Raw genomic sequence first — 25,455 nt, 5'->3', positions numbered from 1 at the left:
CAGGGTAGCTTTTACAATTGGGGGAAGGGTAAATATGATGCTGCAAGACAGGATCTGAGGAGCATAAGTTGGGAGCATAGGATGTCAGGGAAGGATGTCATTGAAATGTGGAACTTTTTCAAGGAACAGATACGACGTGTCCTTGATATGTATGTACCTGATTAGATTAGATTACATTAGATTACATTACATTACATTACAGTGTGGAAACAGGCCCTTCGGCCCAACAAGTCCACACCGCCCTGCCGAAGCACAACTCACCCATACCCCTACATTTATCCCTTACCTAACACTACGGGCAATTTAGCGTGGCCAATTCACCTGACCTGCACATCTTTGGACTGTGGGAGGAAACCGGAGCACCCGGAGGAAACCCACGCCGACACGGGGAGAACGTGCAAACTCCACACAGTCAGTCGCCTGATGCGGGAATTGAACCCGGGTCTCTGGCGCTGTGAGGCAGCAGTGCTAACCACTGTGCCACCGTGCTGCCCTGTCAGGCAGGAAAGAGATGGTCGTGTGAGGGAACCTTGGTTGACGAGGGAGGTTGAATGTCTAGTAAAGAGGAAGAAGGAGGCTTACATAAGGCTGAGGAAACAAGGTTCAGACAGAGCGTTGGAGGGATACAGGATAGCCAGGTGGGAGCTGAAGAAAGGGATTAGGAGAGCTAAGAGAGGGCATGAAAAATCTTTGGCGGATAGGATCAAGGATAACCCCAAGGCATTTTATGCGTATGTGAGAAACATGAGAATGACGAGAACGAGGGTAGGTCCAGTCAAGGACAGTAGTGGGAGACTGTGTATTGAATCGGAAGAGATAGGAGAGGTCTTGAATGAGTACTTTTCTTCAGTATTTACAAATGAGAGAGACCGTATTGTTGAAGAGGAGAGTATGAAATGGACTGGTAAGCTAGAGGAGATACTTGTTAGGAAGGAAGATGTGTTGGGCATTTTGAAAAACTTGAGGATAGACAAGTCCCCCAGGCCTGACGGGATATATCCTAGGATTATGTGGGAAGCAAGAGAGGAAATTGCAGAGCCGTTGGCAATGATCTTTTCGTCTTCACTGTCAACGGGGGTGGTACCAGGGGACTGGAGAGTGGCAAATGTTGTGCCCCTGTTCAAAAAAGGGAATAGGGATAACCCCAGGAATTACAGGCCAGTTAATCTTACTTCGGTGGTAGGCAAAGTAATGGAAAGGGTACTGAGGGATAGGATTTATGAGTATCTGGAAAGACACTGCTTGATTCGGGACAACATGCACGGATTTATGAGGGGTAGGTCTTGCCTTACAAGTCTTATTGAATTCTTTGAGGAGGTGACCAAGCATGTGGATGAGGGTAGAGCAGTGGATGTAGTGTACATGGATTTTAGTAAGGCATTTGATAAGGTTCCCCATGGTAGGCTTATGCGGAAAGTCAGGAGGCATGGGATAGTAGGAAATTTGGCCAGTTGGATAGAGAACTGGCTAACCGGTTGAAGTCAGAGTGTGGTGGTAGATGGTAAATATTCAGCCTGGAGCCCAGTTACAAGTGGAGTTCCGCAGGGATCAGTTCTGGGTCCTCTGCTGTTTGTAATTTTTATTAATGACTTGGAAGAGGGAGAGGAAGGGTGGGTCAGTAAATTTGCAGACGATACGAAGATTGGTGGAGTTGTGGATAGTGAGGAGGGCTGGTGTCGGCTGCAAAGGGACTTAGATATGATGCAGAGCTGAGTTGAGGAGTGGCAGATGGAGTTCAACCCTGTCAAGTGTGAGGTTGTCCATTTTGAAAGGACAAATAAGAATGCGGAATACAGGGTTAACGGTAGGGTTCTTAGTAAGGTGGAGGAGCAGAGGGATCTTGGGGTCTATGTTCATAGCTCTTTGAAAGTTGCCACTCAGGTGGATAGAGCTTGTAAGAAGGCCTATGGTGTATTAGCATTCATTAGCAGAGGGATTGAATTCAAGAGTCATGAGGTGATGTTGCAGCTGTACAGGACCTTGGTAAGGCCACATTTGGAGTACTGTGTGCAGTTCTGGTCGCCTCACTTTAGGAAAGATGTGGAAGCTTTGGAGAGGGTGCAGAGGAGATTTACGAGGATGTTGCCTGGAATGGAGAATAGGTCCTATGAGGATAGGTTGAGAGTGCGAGGCCTTTTCTCATTGGAACGGCGAAGGATGAGGGGTGACTTGATAGAGGTTTATAAGATGATCAGGGGAATAGATAGAGTAGACAGTCAGAGACTCTTTCCCCAGATACAACAGAGTGTTACAAGGGGACATAAATTTAAGGTGAAGGGTGGAAGGTATAGGGGGATGTCAGGGGTAGGTTCTTTACCCAGAGAGTGGTGGGGGCATGGAATGCGCTGCCTGTGGGAGTGGCAGAGTCAGAATCATTGATGACCTTTAAGCGGCAATTGGATCGGTACATGGATAGGTGCTTAAGCTAGGACAAATGTTTGGCACAACATCGTGGGCCGAAGGGCCTGTTCTGTGCTGTATTGTTCTATGCTCTATGTTCCTCTGAACCTTTCCAAAGCTTCCATATCCTTCCTATAATGTGGTGACCAGAACTGTACTCAACACTCCAGATGCAGCCTTACCAGTGTCTTGTACAGCTGAAGCATGACCTCGTGACTCCGAAACTCAATCCCTCTATCAATAAATACCAACACACCATATGCCTTCTTAACAACCCTATCAACCTGGGCGGAAACTTTCAGGGATTTATGCACCTGGACACTGAGCTCTCTCTGTTCATCTACACTGCCAAGAATTTTACTATTATCCCAGTAATCTCTATTCCTGTTACTTTTTCCGAAGTGAACTACCTCACACTTTTCCACATTACACTACATTTGCCACTTCTCAGCCCAGTTCTGCATCTTATCAATGTCCCTCTGTAACCCATAATAATCTTCGGCACTGTCTGCAAATCTGCCTACCTTAGTGTTATCCACAAATTTACTAACTCATTCTTCTATGCCCACCTCCAGATCATTTATAAAAATGACAAACAGCAATGACCCACTGCATATTGAAGATATTTTAGACTGGAGGATTTGCTGTCCTGGTAAGACAGCAGCTGAACATTGAGAGAGTGGAACCCTTTTCAGTTTTGGTCCATGACAAAGTTGACATGAGGTGCCCACAAAGCCATGTGCATGTAATTCATGGCACCTATCCATATGGGGAATCATGAAATCCTAGCAAAGTCACATTCTCAATCTGTCTCTGGTAACATAGAATGAAACGTACAGAGCTCTCTTTGAATAGAGAACCTTAGCATCCTCCCTGATGCAAAAGTGAATGGTGAACTGTAAGAGGATGCAACTATCTCCAGCTCCAGAAGCCAGATGCAGAGATTCATTATTACATTGTCACTGCCAATAGTCTTTACCGTGCTCTGAGGTTGCAGCTGTGGCTGAGCAGTTGGAAGGTTTTAATGGGATATCTTTATTCAGCATATATTTCGTACAAAATGTTTCTATGGAGGTTCAGTTGGAGAATTTTTCCATAAATACCCTGGGCTAACATGGCCTTCTGCTGACAGCCTTTCTCCATTGAATCTTCCTCCATCTTTTATCAGCTTCTCCTGCTATGTGTGAGTCTCTATTCATTCTCCTTGTGATTATGTACTCAATGAAGGTTAGTCACTAAGTCTAATGTATAACCAGGAAAGGTGGCAGTATAGCAGTAATGTCACTACAGTATCGTTCTAGGACCACAGGTTAGCATTCGAAAGAGATTGCCTATATCTGGGAGTACTGCATGGAAACTTAGAAATCTGCAAAGCATTTTTCAGTGCTGACCACACACTCCCTGTAGACCTTTGCAATTTAAAACAATGATAAAATTCCAGAAACTCACAGAAAATACAGCAAAACGAAGTTTACCAAAAATCTTGGTATTGCCATAAAATAGTGTTGCCAGGGGTTCCTCCTGCCAATGAGCACTTTCAGCCATGCAAAGTTAACAGAGGTCTTTGGCCAGAACACTGAACCCCAAAATGACATTGCCTGCTGCTTGAAATCATGATCTGCATGTTTCCATTAGTCATTCACTGTGCACAAAAATGTCTACATCAAAACACAGTCTGGCGCAATGTGTTTCCCATCACCAAGTCTGTATGTGAATTGTGGAAACTATTTGAAACTCTAAGGACACTCATAGCACCCACAGAACAGATAAGTCCAATTTCTGACTTTTTCCATTGGTCTGACACAATAGGTCTGAATTACCAGGTTACTCAGCTCTCTTAACAGAGCAGCTCAACATTGTGAGTAGTTTAATTTGTTTTTCATGTTCTTCTGAAATCCTATTCCCAATATCTTTTCCACAATAACTGCAAGCAGCTCATGACCCTCTTTGCCATTATGGTTAAGAAAATCTGATCAGCTATCCTTGCAGCTTCCTTTGTTTCCACTAGCCCACAAGCCAAACTTCCTCTAACCACATCCCTCCCCCAAGCCCGCACCACCCCCCCCCCCCCCCCCCCCCCCCCCACACCCCACCCCCCCTTGCTTTTACATTGGCGTTTTGGCTTTCTGCAATGCCTCTCCTATCAAAGCTGTCTCCAAGTTTATTTTGTCTATGAGACTCACTTCCTGTTCACTTGGCCCTATTTCCACTACACTGCTGGCCAATACAAGTATCCTCTACAACACCCATTTTAGCTGATACTGTCAACAGTGTTATTTCACCACCTGAGCCAGTTGATGAAGTAAGAAATCAGACACTAAAGCTTGGAGACTCAGGGCACCTTCCAAAATGGCAGATGGGACCTGGATCCAGACGTGTTAATCCTATTTCAGACAAACCCTATTTTCATCGGGGTGAAAGAAAGAGGCATAGACCTGACTCCCCCATATTGCATACCTGAACTCAGCAGGGCCAATTGAACCCAGTGTTGAATTCAAATAGATTGAATTTGCATTGGAGAAAGGACCTCATTCCACAGTTTAAAATTAAAAATCTTTACTAATCTCTAGCCATTAATACTCGTGTGCAGGCAGATACAAGAAAATAGAAAATGATATGTACTCATAAGAAACAAAAAAAAGATCAGTAATTGCAAAGAATATACCTGTATTGATTTTCCATTCCACAACCTCTGACCTGACTAAAGCACAAAACTGTATTTAAGAACTGTTTCATTTTTAGTCAGAACTATCTGAAGCACAGGACACACAACTTTAAGCTGACAAGCAGGGATTGAATACAAGCAGATGTTTGGAGTTCTTTAACTTCCGACAGTGAATATAAACTGATTATTAGATTTTCTATCAATTTATCTGTGATATGAAAGCTGCACTAACAAGAAAAGACAAAGAAAAAAGAAACAATTCTCAATGCCATTTCACATTTGGACTCAAATACAAAGTAGAATGTTGTAAATTGGAAAAAGCTGGAAATGTGTTAACATACACAGATGATAAAAGGCAGGTTTCAGAGATTCTTGTCATGGCTATTGATTCACACCATAGGTATGTACAGCAGCAGTTAGGAAATAAAAACAGAAGTTTGGCTCATTGTAAATGGTAGCTAAGGTACCCAAGTAAATAGTGATAAAACAGTAACTGATTCAAATTGTATCGATCCAAATGAATTCCATTCTGCATACATGAAACTCTAGCCACTAACTGATTGCTTTTTTTGGCTAATAGCTCATGTGGCCTATTTAGTAAAAAGTCAGCCGCACCACTGTGACTACATACACTGAATATATCCTTTTCCTGTATGTCTGGAGGGGTTGACAAGTTGTAAATCTTCTTACTCTCACTGGGCCTCTTCCTATACCTGGCTTCGCACTCACTCTCAACACAAACAGTCTGCTTCTGTGCAAGTCTCTCCTCAATCTTCCTCTTTATGATTTAATTAATCCAGCAATTTTTCATACTTCCTTGTGCAGAAAATCTCACCAAGTAATTGATGATAAAGGAAGATTTGTGATAAATATTAAATACAATATTGATCTTTCCTCACAGGTCAAGTGAAGATAAATTATGTTGTGGGACTAAAAATTGTCTAAATATACGATGTGATTAACCAGAAAGAACATAACATAAAAACACTTCATTTCTTTTTGGTTGGTTATTCTAAATTCAGTAGTTCTGAAATGCAACAGTAAACACCAAACTAGTAACGTTGTCATTAAAGATGAAATGTATGCATTACTTTGTATGGAATTGCAGCCAATTGTGGAATTCCAACACAAGGAGCATGAGAAGTTCAAAGGGAATGAATACTGTTATGGTCCCAGTTGATGGTAATAGTCAGATCCCAGAATGAAACCTGGCTTGATAGATCATAAGTTTTACTTTTCTTTTTGCTGACTCTGCATTGAACATTTTCACACGAGGTTGCCAATGTACTTGCAAAAGAACATAAGTGTCATAACAGAAAAGAAAAACACAATGTATGTTACATGAGACAAGAACAATTAGAATGGTCTCATTACAAAGAGGAAGTAATATTCCTCATTTTGTTCCCAGCAACATGCAAACCTCTATGAAGAGTCAATCGTATCTTCATGTAAAACCTTGCTCAGCTGGCATGGCTATTCTCAGTTTCATTTGATAAACATTTACACACTAAAATTTTGCTATTGTCTTTATTTAATGTACCTCTCCGTCATCTAACTGAGCTCACTTGTCCTTTAACATGGATCTTTAAGAACAAACAATAAAAAAGAAAGAACAATACTGGATAGGTACAGGTCCTTCACCCCTTCAAGCTTGCGCCGCTACATTTTGCCTTTCCATATTAAAACTGTCTTCACTTACAGGATCTGTGTCTCTCTATTCCCTTCCTATTCATGTGTTCATCCATATGTTTCTTGAGTGCTGCTATTGTGTCTGCTTCCATCATCTCCTCTGGCAGCCTGTTCCAGGCATTCATCTCCTTTTGCATGAAAAACATGCCTCGCACATCTATTTTAAATTTCACCTCTCACACCTTGAACCTATGTCCCCTAGTAATTGACCCTTCTTTCCTGGGAAAAAGCATCATACTTTCTACTCTATCCATGCTATTCACAATCTTATAAACTTCTGTCAAGTCGCCCCACAACCTCCTGTGTTCCAGTGAAAACAAACCCAGTCTATGCAACCTTTCTTTATAGGTAAAATCCCAAATAGCAGGCAACATCCTGGTAAACCTTGTCTGTACCCTCCCCGAAGCATCCACATCATTCTGGTAGTGTGGTAATGAGAACTGTTGGCAATATTCCAAGTGTGGCCTAACTAAATTCTATAAAGCTACAGCACAGTTTGTCTATCCTTACACTCAAAGCCCTTTCCAATGAAATCAAGTATGCCATAGGCTTTTTAAAAATTACCTTATCTACCTGTGCTGCCACCTTCAGTGATCTGTGGACTTACACGCCAAGATCTCTCTGCATATCAATACTCCTAAGGATTCTGCTATTCACGGTATAATTTCCACCTGTATTGACCTTCCAAAATGCATCACCTCACTGTTGTCCAGATTAATCTCCATCTGCCACTTTTGTGCTCATGCCTCCAACTGATCTATATCCTGCTGTATCCTCCAACAATCTTCCTCACCATCCATAACTCCACCAATCTTTGTTTCGTCCACAAACTTACTAATTAGACCAGTTACATTTTCCTCCAAATCATTTATGTAGATAATGAACAGCAGAGGTCCCCACGGAACATGACTAGTCACAGGTCTCCTTCCACCACTACCCTCTATCTCCCAAGACTAAGTCAGTTCTGTATACATCTTGCCAGCTCACCCCCATACCATATGACTTCACCGTTTGTATCAGTCTGCCATGAGGGACCTTGTTAAAGGCTTAAATTCATGGCTTCAACAGCTTTGTTGAGGATATGTTGACAGTTTCTTTCCTGAAGCTTTCTTTACACTGACTTTCAAGCAACTCAAGACTTCTTCTCAGCCCTAACTGCTTAGAGACTGCTAATAACAATACCCTAGCTGTTACACCTCTACTCATTGAGTCATAGTGATGTACAGCATGGAAACAGACTCTTCAGTCCAACTCGTCCATGCTTACCAGATATCCTAGCCTAATCTAGTGCCATTTGCCAGCATTTGGCACATATCCCTCGAAACACTTTCTATTCATACACCCATCCAGATGCCTGTTAAATGCTGTAATTGTATCAATCTCCACCACTTCCTCTGGTAGCTCATTCCATACATGCAGCACCCTCTGTGTGAAAAAGTTACCCCTCAGGTCCCTTTTATGTTTTTCCCCTCTCATCCTGAACCTAGTTCTGGACTCCCCCATCCCAGGGAAAAGACCTTGTCTCATTACCCTATCCATACCCCTCATGATTTTATAAACCTTTATAAGGTCACCACTCAGCCTCCGATGCTACTGAAAAAACAACCCCAGCCTATTCAGCCTCTCTGTACCGCTCAAATCCTCCAACACTGGCAACATTCTTGTAAATCTTTTCCAAAAGTGGCCTAACCAATGTCCTGTACAGCCGCAACATGGCATTCTAACTCCAATACTCACAGCTGTGACCAACAAAGGGAAGCATACCAAATGCGTTCTTCATTATCCTATCTACCTGCGACTCTACTTTCAAGAAACACTCCAAGGTCTCTTTGTTCAGCAACACTCCCCAGGTCCTTATAATTAGGTGTATAAGTCCTGCTCTGATTTGCTTTTCCAAAATGTAGCATCTTATATTTATCTAAATTAAACTCCACCTGCAACTCCTCAGCCCATTGGCCCAACTGATCAAGATCCCATTGTAATCTGAGGAAATCTTTTTCGCTGACCAGTACCTCTCCAATTTTGGTGTCATCTTCAAACTCACCAACTATACCTCCTATGTTCATATCCAAATCATTTATGCAAATGACAAAAAGCAGTCAACCCAGTGCTGATCCTTGTGGTACACCACTAGTCACAGTCCTCCAGTCTGAAAGTAACCCTCCACCACGACCCTCTGTCTTCTATCTTTGAGCAGTTCTGTATCCAAATTTCTCACTGCATAAACCTGTGTATAGCTATTCTCTCCATCCGGGCACCAAAAATCTCAAGTCAGCAAATACCTTCGTAATTATCTCCCCAGACTTCCCAGTAATTTAGCTAATATCACATGACTTATTGGAATTTTTTTAACTCGCTGATCAAAATATCTTTCTGACCATAAAAGTAACAAGTTAGACTTTTACAGTACTGCAAATTAAGATCTATTTTTCTTCCACTTTAGAATTCTAGATCCCAAATAGTAATAATGTATTGACATTATTCTTAATTGATATTGAATTATATCTTAAACATACTCACTTCCTTCTGTGACAATCTCTAGACCTTCACATGTACACCTCAGAACTCCACCACTGAAAGTTTCGGTTTTCTGATATCTTGCAACTTGTCCTTTTTAGGTAGTTTTTTTTTTGTTTGCATCTGGTTACTTGAAACCACTTCCTGTAACTTCTTTGGTGCACAATTCTATCAGCAGCATTCATACTCCTTCAAATTTTAAAGCCTATTTACATGCCCCACTTATTTAATGCACCCTTTATTAGACCTGTCAATAGCTATCCCTATTTGGTTTACAGAATGCCTATGAATGAAGGAAGTTGTGTTTGTAACTCAGATGTCTGGCACCAATGCATTGAAGCACAGGGATTACAATATTCAACTAAGGCTTAATTATTGGCTAATGTGGTGCCACCATTTAAGAAAGGTAGTAAGGAAAAGCCAAAGAACTATAGACTAGTGAGCTTGATATCAGTGGTGGGCAACTTGCTGGACGGAATTCTGAGGGATAGGATTTACATGTATTTGGAAAGGCAAAGACAGATTAGGGATAGTCAGCATGGCTTTGTGCAAGGGAAATCATGTTTCATGAACTTGATTCAATTCTTTGAAGAAGTAATGAAGAGGACTGATGAGGGGAGAGCAGTGCACTTGATCTATATGGACTTCAGTAAGGCATTCGACAAGGTCCCTCAAGGTAGACTGGTTAGCAGGTTAGATCTCATGGAATAAAGGGAGAGCTCGGCATTGGGATACAGAACTGGTCAAAGGTAGAAGACAGAGGACGGTTGCTTTTCAGACTGGAGGCCGGTGACCAGTGATGCGTCACAAGGATCGGTGCTGGGTCCAATGCTTTTCATCATTTATGTAAATGATTTGGAAGTGAACATAGTGGGTGTGGTTAGTATGTTTGCGGATGACACCAAAATTGGAGGTTTAGTGGACAGCGAAGAAGTTTACCTCAGAGTACAACAGGATCTTGATCAGATGGGCAAATGTGCAGAGGAGTGGCAGATGGAGTTTAATTTAGATAAATGTGATGTGCTGCATTTGGGAAAGGCAAATCAGAGCAGGACTTATACGCTTAATTGTAAGGTCCTGGGGAGGGTTGCTGAACAAAGAGACCTTGTAGTGCAGGTTCATCATCCCTTGAATGTGGAGTCACATACTGATAGGATAGTGAAGAAGGTGTTTAGTATGCTTTCCTTTCTTGGTCAGCGTATTGAGTATAGAAGTTGGGAGGTTATGTTGCGGCTGTACAGGACATTGGGTAGGCCACTTTTGGAATATTGTGTGCAATTCTGGTCTCCTTCCTATCGGAAGAATTGGGAAACTTGAAATGGTTCAGAAAAGGTTTACAAGGATGTTGCCAGGGTTGGAAGATTTGAGCTACAGGGAGAGGCTGAATAGGCTGGGGCTGTTTTCACAGGAGCATCAGAGGCTGAAGGTTGACTTTATAGAGTATTATTAAATCATGAGGGCACAAATAGGAGAAATAGACAAGGTCTTTTCCCTGGGGTGGGGAAGTTCAGAACTAGAGGGCATAAGTTTAGGGTGAGAGGGAAAAATTTAAAAGGGACCTAAGGGACAACGTTTGCATACAAAGAGTGGTGCATGTATGGAATGAGCTGCCAGAGGAAGTGGCGGTAGCTGGGACAATTATAACATTTAAAAAGCATCTGGATGAGTATATGATTTAGGAAGGGTTTAGAGGGATATGGGCCAAGTGCTGGCAAATGGGCCGAGATTAGGTTAGGATATATGGTAGGCATGGACAAGTTGGACAGAAGGGTCTGTTTCCATGATTTACATCTCCGTAACTCTAATTGCATCTGCCTTAAGTAAACTATTTAATTATCACTGCTAATGCAGGTGGGCAGAGCTAAGATTTTTGCCTCTGTTAAGTCCTTCTCTGCAAATAATATATCACAAAAACAAATGGATGGATTCAATGAATTCTGGGACATGGGACATGATCCAAGGGAGACATTATTAGTTTTGACAAAGATATTCATCCAAATCAGGAACTTGGAAGTTTTTAAAGGAACATTAGGGGATATAGCAAATTGACATTACTGCAGAATGTTGTATATTGTTTAATTTGAAATATTGTTGATTGCTTTAGAATGTTGTGGGCTGTCTCATCTGCTGTGGGAGGATTTGACACAGCTAGCAAAATGTGATTTGAATTTTCAGAGAATGCTGGTGGATGTGGATTGGCCTGAAGCTTCCTCAGTAATAAAATAAAAGATAAAAACTCTCTTATGAAAATATTTCTTTTTCAGTTTTGCAGATACAGAGTATCAACAAGCAGGGAAAAGACTCAAAGATCTACAGTATATTACACGAATGTTGAGTTGAGCCAAATCTATTTGAATTTCCAAAAGGTCTTTGACAAATGCCACATAGGAGGCTGCTAATTAATAAGAGCCCGTGATGTTAGGGGCAAGGCACTGGCTTGGATGGAGGATAGGCTGATTGGCAGAAGGCAGAGTGTGGGTCTTTTTCAGATGGCAGCCAGTGACTTGTGGAGTTCCGTGGGGGTCAGTGTTAAGACCACAATTATTCATGTTATACGTTAACGCCATGGATGAAGGATCTGAGAGCACTGTTGCTTAGTTTGTAGATGACATAAAGGTAAATGGAGAGACAGATGGTGTTGAGGAAACAAAGAAGCTGCAGCAGGATTTGGACGCGTGAGGAGCTAAAGGCTTCAGAAATCTAAACTCAAAGGTACTTAGGATTCCTAGTTCAGAATTTTCTCATGGTTAACATGCAGGTTCAGTTGGTAGATATGAAAGCAAATGCAATGATAGCATTCATTTCAAGAGGGCTACAATACAAGAACAGGGATGCACTGTTAAGGCTATATACAGGCTTTGGTCAGACCGGATTTGGAAATTTGAAAGCCGTTTGAGCCCTGCATCAAAGGAAGGATGTACTGGTGTTGGATGGGGTATAGAGAAAGTTCACAAGAATGGTCCTGGGGATGAAGTGTTTGCCAACGAAGAGTTTTTGAGGACTCTGTGTCTGTACTCAATGGAGTTTAGAAGGATGAGGGGGGTTGTCATAGAACATAGAACATTACAGCGCAGTACAGGCCCTTCGGCCCTCGATGTTGCGCTGACCTGTCATACCAACCTGAAGCCCACCTAACCTACACTATTCCATGTACGTCCATATGCTTGTCCAATGACAACTTAAATATACTTAAAGTTGGCGAATGCAGGCAAAGCATTCCATACCCTTACTACTCTCTGAGTAAAGAAACTACCTCTGACATCTGTCCTATATCTATCACCCCTCAATTTAAAGCTATGCCCCCTCGTGCTCGCCATCACCATTCTTGGAAAAAGGCTCTCCCTGACCACCCTATCTAACCCTCTGATTATCTTATATGTCTCTATTAAGTCACCTCGCAACCTTCTTCTCTCCAACGAAAACAACCTCAAGTCCCTCAGCCTTTCCTCGTAAGACCTTCCCTCCATACCAGGCAACATCCTAGTAAATCTCATCTGCACCCTTTTCAAAGCTTCCACATCCTTCTTATAATGCGGTGACCAGAACTTTACACAATTCTCCAAGTGCGGCCGCACTAGAGTTTTGTACAGCTGCAGCATAACCTCATGATTCCGGAACTCAATCCCTCTGTTAATAAAAGGTAAAACACTGTATGCCTTCTTAACAACCCTGACAATCTGGGTGGCAACTTTCAAGGATCTATGTACCTGGACACCGAGATCTCTCTGCTCATCTACACTACCAAGAATCTTACCATTAGCCCAGTACTTTGCATTCCGGTTACACCGACCAAAGTGAATCACCTCACACTTGTCCACATTAAACTCCATTTGTCACCTCTCAGCCCAGCTCTGCAGTTTATCTATGTCTCTCTGTAACCTACTACATCCTTCGTCACTATCCACAACTCCACCGACCTTAGTGTCGTCTGCAAATTTACTAACCCACCCTTCTACACCCTCATCCAGGTCATTTATAATTGTCATTGTAACTTAAAGCACACTGAGAGGCCTGGATAGAGATAACTAGTTTCCACTAGTTGAAGAGACTAGGATCCAAGAGCACAGCCTCAGAGTGAAGGGACGATCCTTTAGAACTGATCCTTCACATTGTTGCCTGAGAGTGCCTGGGACACTGGTTCGATTCCAGCTTTGGTCAACTGCCTGTGTGGAGTTTGCACAGTCTCCCTGCGTCTGTGTGGGTTTGCTCCGGTTTTCTCCCACAGTTCAAAGGTGTCAGGTTAGGTGGATTGACCATGCTGAATTGTCGTGTAGTGACTGAGGGTGTGCAGGCTAGGTGGACTAGCCATGCTAAATACAGAGATAGGTTAGGGGCCTGGATGGGATACTCTGTGAAGGGTCGGTAGCCTTTTTCTGCACTGGGGATTCTATGAAATTTCTTCAGTCAGAAGATGACAAATCTGTGAAAATCATTGCTACAGAAGATTGTGGAGGCGAAGTCGTTGGGTGTATTTATGGCGGAGATAGATAGGTTCTTGATTAGTAAGAGAATCAAAGGGTACAGGAAGAAGATAGGAGAATGGGTCTGAGAAACATATCAGCCATGATCAAATTCATAGATTTGTACAGTGCAGAAAAGGCTCTTTGGCCCATCAAGTCTACACTGACATAACATCGACTTTACCACTAAAGTTGCGCTAATCCCAATTTCCTCATTTGTCCCATATCCTTGAATGTTATGATATTTGAAGTGCTCACCCAAATATTTCAGGAGTGCATTCTGGATTCCCACCACTACTGAGTGAAGACGTTTTTGTTCCTAAATCCCCTCTGAACCTCCTGCACCTTACCCTAAAACAATACCCTTTCATGTTTGACCCCTTAATCAAGGGGAACAGCTGCTCTCTATTCACCCTGTCCATGCCCCTCATAATCTTATACACCTTAACTATGTTCCCTCTCAGTCTTCTCTGCCCTAGCAAAAACAATCCAAGCCTACCTTGTCTCTCCTTATAGCTCACTTTATCCAAACCAGAGAAAATCTTAGTGAATTGCCTCTATAGCCCCTCCAGTGCTATCACATCCTTTCTATACTGAGATGATCAGAACTGCACATAATACTCAAGCTGTGGCCTGACCAATGATCTGTATAACATTACCTCCTTGCTCTTATACTCTGTGCCATGACTGATGAAAGCAAATATTCCACATGCCTTCTTTATTATCCTACTCATGTGGTGTACTGACTTCAGGGATCTGTGAATAATTACCCCAAGTTCTCTCTGTTCCTCTAAGCTACCCAGTGAATGCCATTCATTAAATACTCCCTCATTAGATTAGATTACTTACAGTGTGGAAACAGGCCCTTTGACTCAACAAGTCCACACCGACCCGCCGAAGCACAACCCACCCAGACCCATTCCCCCACATTTACCCCTTCACCTAACACTACGGGCAATTTAGCATGGCCAATTCACCTAACCTGCACATTTTTGGACCGTGGGAAGAAACCAGAGCACCCGTGGGAGGAAACCCGTGCAAACCCCACACAGAGAGTCGCCCGAGACGGGAACTGAACCCGGGTCTCTGGCGCCATGAGGCAGCAGTGCTAAACACTCATCTTGAGTCTTCTTCCAAAGTGCATCACCATGCACTTGTGAGGATTAGATACAATCTGCCATATCTATATTTTCCTGTAAACTACAACCATCTTCTTCACTATTAACCACTCTATCAATCTTGGTGTCATCTGCAAATTTGCTTAACGTTCCCCACACATTTTCAACCATATAATTTATGTACTCAACAAACAGTAAGGGTTCCAGTACTGATTCTTGAGGTACACCGCTGGACAACAGCCTCCAATCACTCAAAACTTTTCTGATCCATCTCGCCAAGTTTTCTTGAACTCCATTTGTTTTATCCTTCTCAATCAGTTTCCCATGTGGGACCTTGTCGAAAGCTTTCCTAAAATCCATTAAAACTACATCAACTGAACGTTCCTCATTTACATACTTGATCAAATTTTCAAAAATGCTAACAAATTTATTAGGCATGTTCATTTCTTTGACAAAGACATGCTGACATGCTGACTATTCCTTATTAACCCATGCCTTTCCAAGTGGGTATTAATTTGCACCTTCAGCCTTTTCTCCAATAGTTTCCCTACCACTGACTTGAGATTCATTGGTTTCTGGTTCATCTCTATTACCTTTCTTCAAAAGTGGAACCACATTAGCCATCCTCCAGTCCCTGGCACATCCCCCTAGCCAGAGAGGGATTAAAAATTTGTGTCAGAGCCCCTGTCTTACCTCCTACAGCAGCCTGGGTGCAGTGCATCTGGACCAGGGTATTCATCTGTTTTTAAGCCTGACAGATACTCCAAAATCTCCCATTTCCTTTGTCAAACTGCACAAGTTCCTCACAGTCCCCTTTCCTGAATTTCATACCTATGTTCTCCTTTTCCAGTGTGAAACCCAAAGAGAAGTATTCATTCAACACCTTTTCAATGTCCTGTGGCTTCAAACACAGGTTGCCCCCTTGGTCCCAAATGGGTCCTATTCTTTCTCATGTTAACGTGTTAGTTTTAATGTACTTATAAAACATCTTGGGATTCTCCCTAATCCTATTCACTAGTCCTTTCTCATGTCCCATTTTTACTCTTCTAGTTGCGTTATTAAGTTCCCTCTTGCACTTCCTGTATTCCTCTAGGGCAGCGGCTGAAATGTTGGAGTAGATTTGATGGGCTGACTGGCTTAATTCTGCTCTTGTATCTATGGTCTTACATCCCTTCCATTCTCATTTCTTTTCTCTCTTGCTTGAGTGACCTAAGTCCTAATCCATCAGCAATTCCTTTTCCCTTGCAAATTCCACAAATGTTTTCAGGTTTTTCTCTTGAAGTCCTAAGATTCAATTGATAAGCTTCAGGCACAAGCTTACAAGCATTCAGTATTGCCTCTTTGACAGTTTTATACACCACATATTGTTCTCATGCCAAACTGGCATAAATGGCCATAGCTGTACCTGCCAAAATACTGCAATATTAAGGACCAAACCTCTTCTGGTGATATAATTTGTCTGACTACCTTTTCAAATGATGTAAGATACCAATCAACATTAAATTTAGGCACTGTGTAGATTCTTGGTTAAATCAAACCCCTTATTGGAATTAGAATCATTACATGAGCTACTATCTCTTTCTTCCTTCTTTTTTTCAAAGATTTTCTTTTGCTAAATCATGTTCTTTAATTTCCTTATCACTTCAGAGTTCATGTTTTCTCAACTCCATTTCTCTTTTCTGTTTAAAGTTTTTAAATTATTCTTTCTATCTCAAAGTCTTTTTTTGTCATTTCTAACAGTATTCTATGAATTCCGGTTGTGACATTCCAACTTCAGGTTTCCTATCACCAGCCAATTAGAAAATCCACTGACTACTAACTCAACCCAAATTCACAAAAAATAACATTAGAAATTATCCATATAAATTCAACAGTTTGCATCACACCATAAAACAGACAGGCAGAAAGGACAGGTAGCTGTCATTTCCTGAAACCCATTTAGGAGATCCCTCCATTAAGATCAATTAAATTGATGTGATGAAAGTCAATTGATTGCATCATTTTGCAAATTGAAATAAGGAAAATACAAATACTATTGTCATAAGTACTCATGGGAAGATGGGAATGAAGGCACAGAGAAACTGGACTATAGTATGAATAAACTATGAAAAGGATAATAGGAATATTCTTTATTGGGAAGGGGACGTACTAGACCTTGTATGGGGAATGAACCTGGCTAGGTAATCAAAGTTTCACTGGGGGAGCATTTTGGGATAGTTTTAAGATAGTTATGGATGAAGTTAAGACCGGTCTTTAGGTGGAAATGCTAAATTGGGGGAAGGCTAATTACAACAGTATTAGGCAGGAAATGGAGAAATTGGATTGAATCATAGAATCTCTGCAGCATGGAAGCAGGCAATTTGGCCCAACGAATCCACACCAATCTTCTGAAGGTTATCCCACCCAGATCCAAACCCCTACACTATCTCCGTAACCCTGCATTTCCCATGGTGAATCCATCTAACCTATACATCCCTGAACACTATAGGCAATTTAGTATGGCCAGTTCACCTAACCTGCACATCTCTGGACTCGGGGAGGAAACTGGAGCACCTGGAGGAAACCCACGAAGACATGAGGAGAATGTGCAAAGTCCGCACAGACAGTCACCCAGGAGTGGAATCGAAACTGGATCCCTGAGGCTGTGAGACAGCAGTGCTAACCACTGAGCCACCATGCTACTCTAAAGTACAGAGGTCCTTTGTTCCTGAGTGGTTATGAATCACTCCGATTAATAGCCAAACGTGCTAACAGATTGCGCCACAGAAAGGGTCAGATTGGAGCAGCTGTTTCAAGGTAAATCCACATCTGACATACATGAGTCTTTTAAAAACCAGTTGATCAGAGTTTAGGACGAACATGTTCCTGTGAGAAGGAAAGATAAGGATGGCAAGATAAAGGAATCCTGGATTATAAGTTGTGAGATCCCAGAAGACTAAGAATAGCCAAAGTTGTTCCTTTGTTTAAGGAGGGATAATCGAAGAAATTATAGACTGGTGACCCTTATGGAAATTATTGTAGAAGGTTCTTAGGGATAGGGTTTACTCGCATTTGGAAAAGAATGAACTTATTAGGGATGGTCAGCATAGCTTTGGCGGGGAGGTCTTATCTCAACTTTGAGTTTTTTGAGGAAGTGATGAAGATGATTAAGGATACTATGGCCGATTTAGTCTGCACGGACTTTACTAAAGCATTTGATGAGGGGCGTCATGGTAGGTTGGTCCAGAAGATTAAGTCACATGGGAATTACAGTTAGTTAGTAAATTGGATTCAAAATTGGCTTGGTCATTGAAGACAGAGTTGTTGCAGAAGAGTGTTTTCCTGACTGGAAGTCTGTGACCGGTGGTGTTCTGCAAGAATCAGTATTGGGACCTCTGCTGTTTGTATTTTATATAAGTGATTTGGATGAAAATGTTAGTCATCTGTTTTGTAAGTTTGGAAATAACATGAAAATTGGTGGAGTAGTGTGTAGTGAAGAAGGTGGCCAAAGAATACAGCAGGAAATAGATTAGTTGAAAAGTTGGATCAAGAAATTAATCCGGACTAGCATCGCTACTTGGGGTGATAGCTCCTTAAAGGTAGTAAGACAATTGGAAAAGGTGTTAAAGAAGGTGCACAGCATGCTTGCCTTCATTGGTCAAGGCATTGAGTATAAAAGTTGGCAAATCATGTTGCAGCTGTATAAATCTTTAGTTAGGCCACATTTGGAGTATTGTGTGCAGTTCTAGTTGTCACACTATAGAAAAAATGAGGAGGTTTTGGAGAGGGTGCAGAAAAGGTTTACCCAGATCTTGCCTTGATTAGAGTGTGTTAGCTAGAAGGAGAGGTGGGACAAACCTGGATTATTTTCTGCCAGAGCATCCTGAGGGGCAACCTGATCGAGATATATAAAATTATGAGAGATAGGATAAGACAGGTTGTTGGAGTCTTCTTCTCAGAATTCAAATGCTAAATACTAGGGGATATATGTTCAAAGTGAGAGGGTGAATAAAGTTTAAAGGAGATCTGTGAGACAAGTGTTTTACACAGATGGTGTATGTGCTGGAACAAGTTGCAGGGTGAAATGGCAGAAACTGATCAGTTAATAATGTTTAAGAGGTATTTAGACAAATACATACACAGGCAGGGAATAGAGGAATGCTGCTTAAAAATGTGTTGCTGGAAAAGCGCAGCAGGTCATGCAGCATCAAAGGAGCAGGAGAATCGACGTTTTGGGCATAAGCCCTTCTTCAGGAAGGCTTATGCCCAAAACGTTGATTCTCCTGCTCCTTTGACGCTACCTGACCTGCTGTGCTTTTCCAGCAACACATTTTTAAGCTCTGATCTCCAGCATTTACAGTCCCCACTTTCTCCTAATAGAGGAATGCTGACCATGTTCAGGCAGATGGGGTTCATTTAGAAAGGCATCATGGTCAGTGCACACATGGTGAGCTGAATGGCCTGTTTATGTGCTGTATGCTCTATATTGTATGAGGTCCTCTGGAATAGGCAGGTGCATTTTCAACTTGAGAGTTCAAGCCCTAGTTTACCCCACCTTTTGTGGATGGTCAAGGATCTATTCTAAACCATACCCTTTGCCACAACTGAAGCTTGCCATCAAGATGGACTCAGATTCTTGTCAAGGGAGACAAAATTTAAGGTCACAAAATCAGCAGATTGTGTTGGTACAACAAATATCTCAATGCTGCATGTACTGTCAGCATAGGTATTGTTGAACATCATCACTCACACATCAGTCCATCGACACCCCTGAAAGGCAATGCATGGTTACCAAAACTCAACATGGCTTTCATTACCATTAACACCATCAATATAATTCCTGTACCAGTCACCAAGATGTATCTTCCAGTTTGTGTAGCCATTCAGACCTCGACTTTAGAAATGAGCAGATGAAACTAGCAGCACACACTGGATTGAGTAATAAATTGGCTGAAAATGATCCACGTTTATCTTTATGAAGAGAAATGTAAATTTACCTGGAAGCAATTCTTCCCAATTCCAGCAAACACAGACATACTTCTCTGGGTTGTTTATGAAGGACTGTAAACATAAGGCATGAAGAATAATTAGTGCTTTAATGCTAACTATTAAACAGCACTGCTGTGCAAAATATTTTTATAATGTTTATGCTTCAATTAATTATAGTAGTTTTCACTTTATGACTTTGTTTTAATTTGTGTTCATGCCACACATTCCTTTTAACGTTTCACTGCAGGCTGTGTTGTCCTTGGACAAGTTTTCAAACTTTAATTTGCAATTTTACAAGAAGTATTTTAAAAATCATGGATTTAATCCATTTTCTCATGTAAGTCTACTTTTTGTGAAAAAATTAATGCTACACAGCAAAGCAGAATATTTGTAAAACTAAAATACTTTAGTGTCATGCAATTAACTGCTCATTTCAAGGTCACAAACTGAGTTCAGTAAGAACTGAAGTCATGCATTTTCTTAGTTCCAGTCCTCAGTTGTTGGAGTTGTACTCATCTAGACAAAGGGAGAATACTCCATCACACTACTCTTTTTTGTCTTGTAGATGTTGGACATTTGGGACTCCTCAGGTGAATTACACACTAGAGAATACTCAGTTGTAAGTTCTTCTCCAACCACAGCATTTTTATGCCCCTCTGCTTAGATTTCTGGTTGATTGCATCGCCCAGATTTGATCAAGATGAATGCGATTAAATATTTAAGTCAGGCAGCAAGACTCTCCCTTAAATGGACATGATCATCTCCAGGCACTTACATGGCACAAAAGTATACTTGACACATATCAGTCCGAACTTCGTTAAATGTAGATCTTGTATAAGGCACTGTGTTTCAATATCTGAAGAACAGATATTGTTATCTGCAACAACCTCAATTCTGATAACCTATATTTGCCCTTGGAAAAATAATATCTTGATTTTTAAATTATCTTCCTTGTCTTTAAACATGTCCACGGTTTTGTCGTTCCTAACTCTACAATGTCCTCTTGCCCAAGAACACCCTATGCTATCTGCACTCCTCTAATTCTGGGCTCTTGATTATCCACAATTCCAACAATTCCACCATGACGGCCACACATCTCATTGCCTAGGATTTAAGCTCTGTTATTGTGCCCCTCCACCTTTGTATGATCCTACTTTGCTACTGTCCTTTAAGATCCTTTGGATCCGATTGAATATTGACTGAAAAACAATTGTGCAATTCTCATTAGATTGCTAAATGCTCCACATAAAGTGGGATGAGTAAACTTTTATGGCTGGGTTGTGGACTTGCAGCTTAGATTTTGGGCTGACTGGAGGGCTGCCCCTCACTCATTCTGAGTCCAATGAATAGGCAGTCAAGACCAGCTGATTTCAATTCCCACATAACCAGTAAATTAACATAACTCATGGCATTACATTCAAATGAGTTGTGGAGCCAAAGTATGCTGTGGCCTGATTGCACCTTGTGCTGGCTCAGGTTTACACAAAATAATAGAGCAAAGGAGATACATTCAGTCCTTAATCTGCATCCTTGGTGTAGGCCAACTCTCACATGAACTACAAACTCCAGCATCCCAGTTGGAAGCTCCTGCCAGACAAGGGAAGAGTAGGGAGGGAAGTAGAAGTGCTAAATGGTTCGACTGTAACCTCCTTAAAAAGGAAGCTGATGATTGTGTGGGGAATTGTGGAAGGTCCACTAACATCCTTTAATTATCCTGGACAATGTGCACTGCCTCATGCACCTGAAACTTTGGTCACAAGGACCTGGCCTCTGAAACCACGTAGCAAGTAGCTTTTTATGGTGCAAACATAAGAGGAAAGAGGCTGGGTGTGCAACATTTCTAAGTATAGAATTTACCAAGAGCATCATGGAGTAGGCTTGCAGGGCATGGATCAAAGTGAACAATGACTGCATGCATTAAATTGTTATCTTCAAAGATGTGCTAAAATTACTGGCCACTCTCCTGGGCATCTTGAAGCACACAAGGAACCAGAGGTGAAAGATACCCCTGCTGCTGTCCAGCCAGCAAAGGTACAACATCAATGGCAACCAGCAGCAAGCTGCCCACTGACACCCAGTTTGTGTTCCACCAGGGCTACTCAACTCTTGACCTCATTACAGCCTTGTTTGAAACACAGACAAAAGAGCTGAATTCCAAAGGTGAGGTGAGAGTGACAGCCCTTGATGTCAAGGTCAAATTTGACTGAGTGGAGCATCAAGGAGCCCTAACCAAACTGGAGTCAGTGGGAATCAGTGGGAAAACTCTTTGCTGGTTGGAGTCATATTGCATATAGGAAGATGACTGTTGCAAATTAGTTATCTCAGCTCCAGAATATCTCTGCAGGACCTCCTCACAGTAGTGTCCTAGCCCAACCATCATGAGTTGCTTCATCAACGATCTTCCCTCTATCTTTAGATCAGAAGTGGGGATGTTCGCCGAAGCTTATACAATGTTAACCATCATTTGTGACTCCTCAGATATTGAAGCAATCTATGTCCAAATGTGGTAAGACCCGAACAATATCCAGGCTTGGACTGAAAAGTGGCAAGAAATGCATGCGCCACACAAGTGCTAGGCAATGACCATCTCCAATAAGAGACCATCTAAACATCACCCCTTGACAATCAGTGGCATTACCATTACTGAATTCCCCACTATCAATAACATATCAATAATTAACTCACCATATAAATACAGTCTCCAAGACCAGTTCAGAGGCTAGGAATACTATAGCAAGTAATTCACCTCCTGACTCCCCAAATTCTGTCAACTATCTACAAAGTACAAGTCAGGAGTGTGATGGAATACTTCTCACTTGCCTGATGAGTGCAGCTCTGACAACACTCAAGAAACTTGACACCATCCAGGATAAAGCAGTCTGCTTGATTGACACCACAATCCACCCGCTCCCCCCTCCCAACTTCTGATGCACAGTAGCAGCAGTATGTACTGTCTATAAGATGCACTGCAGAAATTCATCAAAGATCCTTAGACTGTAGCTTCCAACCCCAAGACCACCACCATCTGGTAGGGCAAAGGCAGCAGATACATTGAAACATCTCCATTTGCAAGTTCTCCTCCAAGCCACTCACCATCCTCACTTAGAGATAAATCAGCATTCCTTCATTGTCACTGATTCACAATCCTGAAATTCCCTCCCTAATGGCATTGTGGGTCTATCTACAATATAGGGACAGCAGTGTTTCAAGAAGGCAGCTTATCACTATCGTTTCAAGGGTAACTTGGGATGGGGTGCAAATGCTGATCCAGTTAATTACATCAATATCTCACGAGGCAATGATGAAGGCAATTCATTGTCTAGGAGGCAATCCCATGTTGGTTCCTTGAACATGATGGTGGCCTTTAATTTTTATTGGTGCATCATTTCAAGGAATAACTGAAGAACAACTCTGCAGAAGTTTGCAAGCATCCGCTCATTAATGTTTCTGGGCAGTGACTGATGTTCTCTTTGCTAAAACAGACTCATTTATTTCCTTCGCCTTGGATACAGGGAGCTAGGGTTATTAGCTTTATTGCTAGATCAGATTTTCCAAAAGTGTAGCATGGTATCAATCTCTATGATAGAGTGCCCTAACAGCAACCATCAGTATTCATCAATAGAAAAGTTTTTCATTCTATGAATGTGCAGATTATCAGAGGGCACACCACTGTATGCAGTATCCAGGATCTGTCATGGCTCTTAAATTCTGGAGCACTCACATTAGCCTGCATTTTCTTCCAAAATCCCTTGAGTATTTACATGACTGGTTGCTCAGTGACAATGGCTATGTCCTCATGAGCTGGCTAATGACTCCTATTCAGAATCCTCAAACTGATGCTGAGGAGAAGTAAAACACTGCATGCCTCTACAAAGGCCAGGTCATGGACCTTTGAAAATGAGATTCTGAAGCTTCATCCACTCAGGTGGTGCACTGCTGTATAACACAGACAGAGCGTCCTTCATCTTTGCACTTTGTTGCATTCTCCACAATCTCCCTCAAATAAAGGTGGGACAGCATCACTTAGCAATGCCCACATCCCATGAATGAATGAAAAAAAAATGTCATAGGCTAATACCTAACTTTTAACTGTGCCTTTTATCTTAACCAAGAAGAATAATTTGCATGAAAAGAAAATACCAATAAAATTTGCCAAAATATAAGCTACAGATTCAGGTGCCGTATCATCAACAGGACTTTCACAGTTTCAGACCAAGAATTGAGGTCGCAGCCATATTCTTCTGAACTGACATCAAGTAGCTACTGCCACTATTGTTCTGTGAATTGATGATATAAATTGGTGGTATCAATTCTGAAAGCTCTTGTCAGAACAAGATTAATCCAGCCTCCAGCAGAATAGATTTTCAGTTTGGGTGTCAGTGGGTTAGCACTGCTGCCTCACAGTGCTGATTTGGTTCCACCTTCGGGTGACTGTCTGTTTGGAGTTTGCACATTCTCCCTGTGCCTGTGTGGGTTTCCTCCCACAGCCCAAACATGTGTAGGTTAGATGGATTGGCTTAAATGTTCTTTAGACGGTCTGTATTGGATTCGATTGGCCCAATGGCTTGTTTCCACACTGTAGGGATTCTATGATTCTATGATTCTATTTCAGCTGAGGTGCAAAAGGACACAACAAGTTTACTTGTTTGAGCAAATTGTTGCTAAGACAGCCATAACGGAAAATTGAATTACCATCAATGTATTTAATTTAACTACCAGAAGCTTGACAAACTCTGTCACTCTCTTAATGGAAAATATTTAGAACTGCTTTGCTTTGAGTAATAAACTTAACAAAAATAAATATCATACAAAATATACTGAGTACTTTAATGTCCAACTCATTGGCTATGCTCGGCCTATAAACCCCTCTTAGGTAATGTCTGGTAGGACATGTCTGGTATTTGGATTGGTTAAAATTGATGCTAGCTCATTTACTATGCACCTTAAAACAGAATCCAAAGATTGTGAGAATTTATTCACTAAACTGGTAAGCCTGTGCCATAGACTAATGTTTTTGGGACGTGGGTTCATACCACATAGAATGTGGTGAAATTTGAATTTAATTTTAAAAACTGGAATTAAAAGCTAACTTAACGATCAAGCAAATGAGGTTGATTGTCGTTACTGGTCTGGCCACATGCAACCCCCCCTATAGCAATGTGGTTCGCCTTTAACCCCTGAAGTGGCTTAGAGATCCCATCAATTCAAGGGACAATCACAAATGGACAATACATCTGGTGTGTGTGTGTTTTTCTTTGCAAATGCGACATAGCCCATATCCAAAACTAAGAAAACCTGACAGAAATAGTACTATGACTGCTTCACTCAATTCAACCTAATTTCTCTAAGCAGTTCCAAGGCTACTTATTAACAGTGCCTAATCCTATTTTGGGCAACCATATGAGAAAACACCAAACCAAATTTTAGATCGGACACTTTTCAGATGCTCCTTAAGCAAAGAATGTCAGTCTCCAATACTGGATATTGTGCACTAGGTTCTGAATAGATACAATGGTTTATTAAGCAATTGATCCAGTAGCGTTCATTGTAAAAGAAAAATGACCAAATTTTTGTTGATACAATTTTCCTCAAGTAACAGAATTACAACAAGCTCACTATATTTTGTTTTACTTTAAGA

The 25,455-nt window shown here is 41.5% G+C and overlaps 1 protein-coding gene across 9 annotated transcripts in view; it reads right to left on the bottom strand.

Moving 5' to 3' along the window:
* Positions 1–25,455, bottom strand: part of gas2a (growth arrest-specific 2a) — a 245,497-nt gene that overhangs the window by 98,020 nt on the left and 122,022 nt on the right. For all 9 annotated transcript variants that reach the window (XM_043705415.2, XM_087996286.1, XM_087996287.1 and 6 more), the window contains one exon: positions 19,826–19,889. In XM_043705415.2, the coding sequence (XP_043561350.1) occupies positions 19,826–19,889 (64 nt within the window). The remainder of the gene's footprint in view (positions 1–19,825; positions 19,890–25,455) is intronic.

The sequence above is a fragment of the Chiloscyllium plagiosum genome, unplaced genomic scaffold (genome assembly GCF_037043375.1).
Source record: "Chiloscyllium plagiosum isolate Xiang-an unplaced genomic scaffold, Cpla_swu_hap1 HiC_scaffold_18, whole genome shotgun sequence".
Lineage (NCBI taxonomy): Eukaryota > Metazoa > Chordata > Chondrichthyes > Orectolobiformes > Hemiscylliidae > Chiloscyllium > Chiloscyllium plagiosum.
The sequence above is the reverse complement of the archived record's forward strand: the minus strand, read 5'-3'. Positions and strand labels throughout refer to the sequence as shown.